Source organism: Pteropus alecto, unplaced genomic scaffold (assembly GCF_000325575.1).
Source record: "Pteropus alecto unplaced genomic scaffold, ASM32557v1 scaffold24, whole genome shotgun sequence".
Taxonomy (NCBI): Eukaryota; Metazoa; Chordata; class Mammalia; order Chiroptera; family Pteropodidae; genus Pteropus; species Pteropus alecto.
This window is the reverse complement of record NW_006439192.1, coordinates 11,818,680-11,823,080: the sequence shown is the minus strand read 5'-3', so window position 1 is coordinate 11,823,080 and position 4,401 is coordinate 11,818,680. Positions and strand designations below refer to the sequence as shown.

General features: G+C 45.1%; 1 protein-coding gene across 2 annotated transcripts in view; it reads right to left on the bottom strand.

Moving 5' to 3' along the window:
• Positions 1-4,401, bottom strand: part of PRAG1 (PEAK1 related, kinase-activating pseudokinase 1) — a 50,742-nt gene that overhangs the window by 44,917 nt on the left and 1,424 nt on the right. For both annotated transcript variants that reach the window (XM_006916350.3, XM_025049891.1), the window contains exon 2: positions 899-1,315. In XM_006916350.3, coding sequence (XP_006916412.1) covers positions 899-1,228 — 330 coding nt within the window. In that variant the 5' untranslated portion in view covers positions 1,229-1,315. The remainder of the gene's footprint in view (positions 1-898; positions 1,316-4,401) is intronic.

Genomic DNA, 4,401 nt, shown 5'->3' with positions numbered 1-4,401 from the left:
GACCTCTGATTAAACATAAGCTCACACATTCTTCCTGTTCCACTCTCTATGATGGTTTGGGAAAACTAGAACAGGCAAGAGGTCAAACAGGTTGCCAGCAGTTCTCAGAATATATCTTAGACATACAGCTTCACAGACATGTCTGGAGGCAGCAGGCTCTCCATACCCTCCAAATAATTATTTAAATTATTTAAATAATTAAATAAGCATTACCTGTGGGATGAGCAGAATAATCTACTCTCTAGGGATGTAACTGGTTTTAGTAATCTTAGGCCAAAGCTGGTAAAATCTAAGCTTCACAGGTGGAAATACGAACACTAGCTAGGAACTGGATGATAACAAAGAATTATTGCCAATATTTTACGTGTGCTAATGGCATTATGGCTACATATTTTTTGAAGACTTTATTTTTTAAAGATGTACTAAAATGCGATGTCTGGGTTTGCTTTAAAATCATGGGGAAGAGAGGGTTGGGGATTAGAGATGAAACAAGATTGGTCATGAGTTGATGATTGGTGACACGCATGTTGAAGGGTGGTGGATGCATGGAATTTGTCATGTAAGATTGTTACTTGTGTATGCATTTAAAATTATTGATTAAAAAATCTTTAAAAGCTTTTTTGAAAAAGCTTCACTTTGTGTGCGCTTATATTTACCCAAACGGATAATTAATAGAGTCTCCAAATAAAATTCAAGGGACTGGATTACTAGTTTTTAACCTAAAGGAACAGATAGAAAGGAGGGCAGCAGTAAGGAAGGAGTGGTCTTGGGGCAAGCTGATGGGCAGCCACCCTACAGAAGTCTTGATCTAGCAGCCCTCCCTGGCAGCCAGTCAGTCACCAAGTGTTACAACAGGAGCAGTCCCTGTAAAAATAACACAAGGGTTAGTCAGATTCACCTTTGAGACATCCGCGTTCATATTCGCCTCTGTCCACACATCAGAGGCATCGGAGCTCAACATGGTAGGCTTAACAGCGATGGTGGGCTTGGAGTAAGGTGAGCTGTTCACACCTTCATCTTCCAGGCGGCAGTACTCAGGCCTAGGTGACGGGCGAGGAGCGGGGTGCAGGCTGCCTGCTCTGGGCTGGTGATGGCCAGGTGACAACTGGTGGTCGCTCCGCAGGCAGAAGCAGTTTTTACAGGACCCGGGCTTCCAGATGTGCTCCACAAAGTCACTGCACGCAGACATTTTTGGGCTCTCGGGGTTCAGTCGGATGGCCTGGTACATCTTAGGTAGACAGTGTGCTTGTTCATCTTGTACCTGGCTCTCTGGTGTGGTCTTGTGGGAGGAAGATGTAGGTCACAGAGAGGCTTCCTGAAAGGACAGAACACTTGCCTGATCAGAGCACTCGCTGCCAGAAGGCACACGCATTATCAATTAGAGTCTGATTATTTGGGGAGTAGAAGGAGGAGGAAGGAGGAAAAAGGGAGAAAAAGGTAAAGATTAATGTTCCATTTATTCTGAGGCCTTCGCCCATTTCTCATAAGGCTTTTAGTCATTCTCTCATGGTGTGGCCTTATCAGAAGCTGTAAAAACTAAATACAACTGTTATGTGAGTAGAGAGCATAAAAGACATTTCAGTCCCTGAAAATCCTGAGCACTGGGAGGTTTGGAGGCAGCTAACAGGAAGAAATTGCAAAGATGAGAAGCCTTATCTCATCCATGCATTCCCTGCCACAAGCGGTCTTGAGCTAGGGACTCTGTCCCAGAGAAACAAGAACTAAAGAGTAATATAGCAAATAAAAGTGACGGCTTCTGGAGGAGAAGCCACAATTTTTAACGAAGAACTATGGTGGGGGGTTGGGAGGAAGGCAAGCCTGGGCCCTGAAATTAGCACTGTAATGCATTCTTTTGACCAGGCAGATGATGAAGGGGGTGAGAAAAGTGAGAGATGCCGTGCTGGCCTGCCTCCCAGGGGACCCTTGTCAGGAGGTCTGGCATCCTGGGAATTTGCCTCCCTCCCCCTGCTTCATATACATCATTCAACCCAGTGCTCAGTGAGGTCAGCAAAGCTGGGGCTTCAGGCCAAGGGGAAAACAGAAAGGGAAATGCAGGAGCGCCACATTGCTGTGGCCTAGGGGTGGCAGGCTAGGGTACAAGAGAGGATCACGGAGTTATTTTCCTTATGATAACCCTAGAAGTAACGCAGTCAGCTGGAGGAAAGAGCTGCCTCTGAGAGTAAAACCGAAAGCAGAGTTTTCATCCTGGAACTTAGTAAATTCACCAATGAAACCAAAGAACACCTTGTCAGGTAGCTTCTTTCATCCCCCTTATACGGATGGGAAAATAATAGCGACCGCATAAACTCAGACCTGCCCATAGACACAGAGAGTTTGGTGTTTCTGGAAAGAGAAGTCAATGTGGCTGGTAGCAACTCACCGCACAGTGATTCATTATACTGAGCCCTCTGCCACTATCAGTTTGCTGCTCTTTGCTCTTCTTTCCTTATTTAAATAACCTGGCTTCCTTATAAGGAGAATGTTCCCAAGAAAAAGGTCCGTAAGAACCTAAGGTGAAAAGATTCTCATTAAATAGGGAGCATTTTGCCCTAGGGTTTGCTCTCCACTTTCTTCCCGTGAGAACTTACTTTGAGGTTGATACTCTCTAAACTATCAACAGGACTAACCAGGTAGAATGAGCCAGGTGCCCCAAAGACCATTCCAGAATCTTTGTGGCAAGTGCTATCTTTCGGATCTCCCACATTCACAGATAGGGGTGCTTATTCAACAAGTGCTGAAGCTAAATTTGCCTCCTTTCTCTCCAAAGTTAACCCTGAAGCCCACTGTATCTTTAAGGTAAATGAACAGTGAAATAAAAGACAAATATCTGTCTGTCAGTAACTGCTATTAGGACTGTATACATCCCTCTAGTTAAGATGATTGCAGGTTAGGTTCTTCTCCCTAAATACTCCCAAGTAGCAGGTTCATCCTTTGCCAACTTCCCCAGAAGAGGTCACTAAGCTTTTACAAACAGAGGAGGCAACAATTTCTTCTTTATCCTACAATCTTAGGCCACACAGAGCTTAAGCTCTGCTGCTAAATTCTGGAAAGGGGAAGAAGTGGAGGAAAGCATTTTGGTGTTCAGTAAGGCTAGTCTCCATATCTCTCCCCCGAGGTAGAGTGTAGGTCCTCCCAGGTTGCTGATGAAGGCTGTTTTCCCAGTTACAGAAAAAACAGGCTTCCCCTGAACCGCCCGCAGAGGCTCCCCCATGCTCTGCCGTAGACTGGAGAAAGAGAGCTTGGACCAGTTCTGTGTGGGTACCTTCCACTCCTGCAGCTCCTCATGAGGCTGGACTACCTGAGAAGGTGGGCATCCAACCACTTCCCCAAGGCTACCACAGATTCACAAAGAAGCAGTTTTGGGTGGCCACATCTCATTTCCTCGACGGGCAACTGAGAACACACCCGTGCCATGGTCGATGGCCCACTCCAGCCCTGGGACTTTTGGTCGGTCCTGGATCACTAACATGCAGGAAGCATCTTTCAGAATCCCTCACCCATTTATGAGCACTCAGTTCGCTCCCATTAGAGGCTCTGAAATTCTCTGACAGCGGGCATAACTTTCACCAACATGACAGCTCAGAGACAAACAGGTTTTTAAGGGGAAGTCTTTAATAAGGTACAGAACGAAGCTCTGGCTTCTCACCATCATTGACTCATTGCATCCTCTTAAAACTGGCTTCTCAGTCACAGCAAACAGAATTTACTACCATGTCAAGCTAGAAAAGATTCTTTTCTAGTTCTCTCTGTCTAGAGAGGTTCTGGGCCTGGGATGATACCCCTTTTTTTTTTTAAGTAAAAGATGGTGAAAAACTCAAGGGGCACTCACAGATTGGGAGCCACACTTCGCCCACCAGCTCTCAGCAGCCAGGGAATGGCACCTTCCCAGCCCACATTCCTTACCTCTGAGGGGAGGCAGCCCCCAGAATTATGCAAATTTCCCCATTTCTGTGGGAGGCAGCAGTGTGAGATTAGAAATAGATCTCAGCATTCTTTCGGATCCAAGTCATGATAAAATATATTTGCCTCTGCAAACTTCTGCACTAGATTTGTGGCTACAATTTGCAAGACCCAAGCTGTCAGATACACTCCCACCTCCTTTTAAAAAGAATATAAAAAATACTAGCCAGATCCATAAAATTTAATATTTTGGCCAAATACTGCCTCTCATACTTGCATCAAAAGTTGCTTATGCCTTACCCTGAAGTGACAAAATATCAGAAAACACTCATCTATAAAATTTATATGTATTACAATTAAATGACTGCAATACCAGGAAAGAATATGTAAGGAAAGGGTCCAGATTTCAACAATCCACTGGAAGGAGTTGCCCAGGCAGAGAGGAGAAAGTGACAACCTTAACACACACACACACACACACACACACACACACACACACAC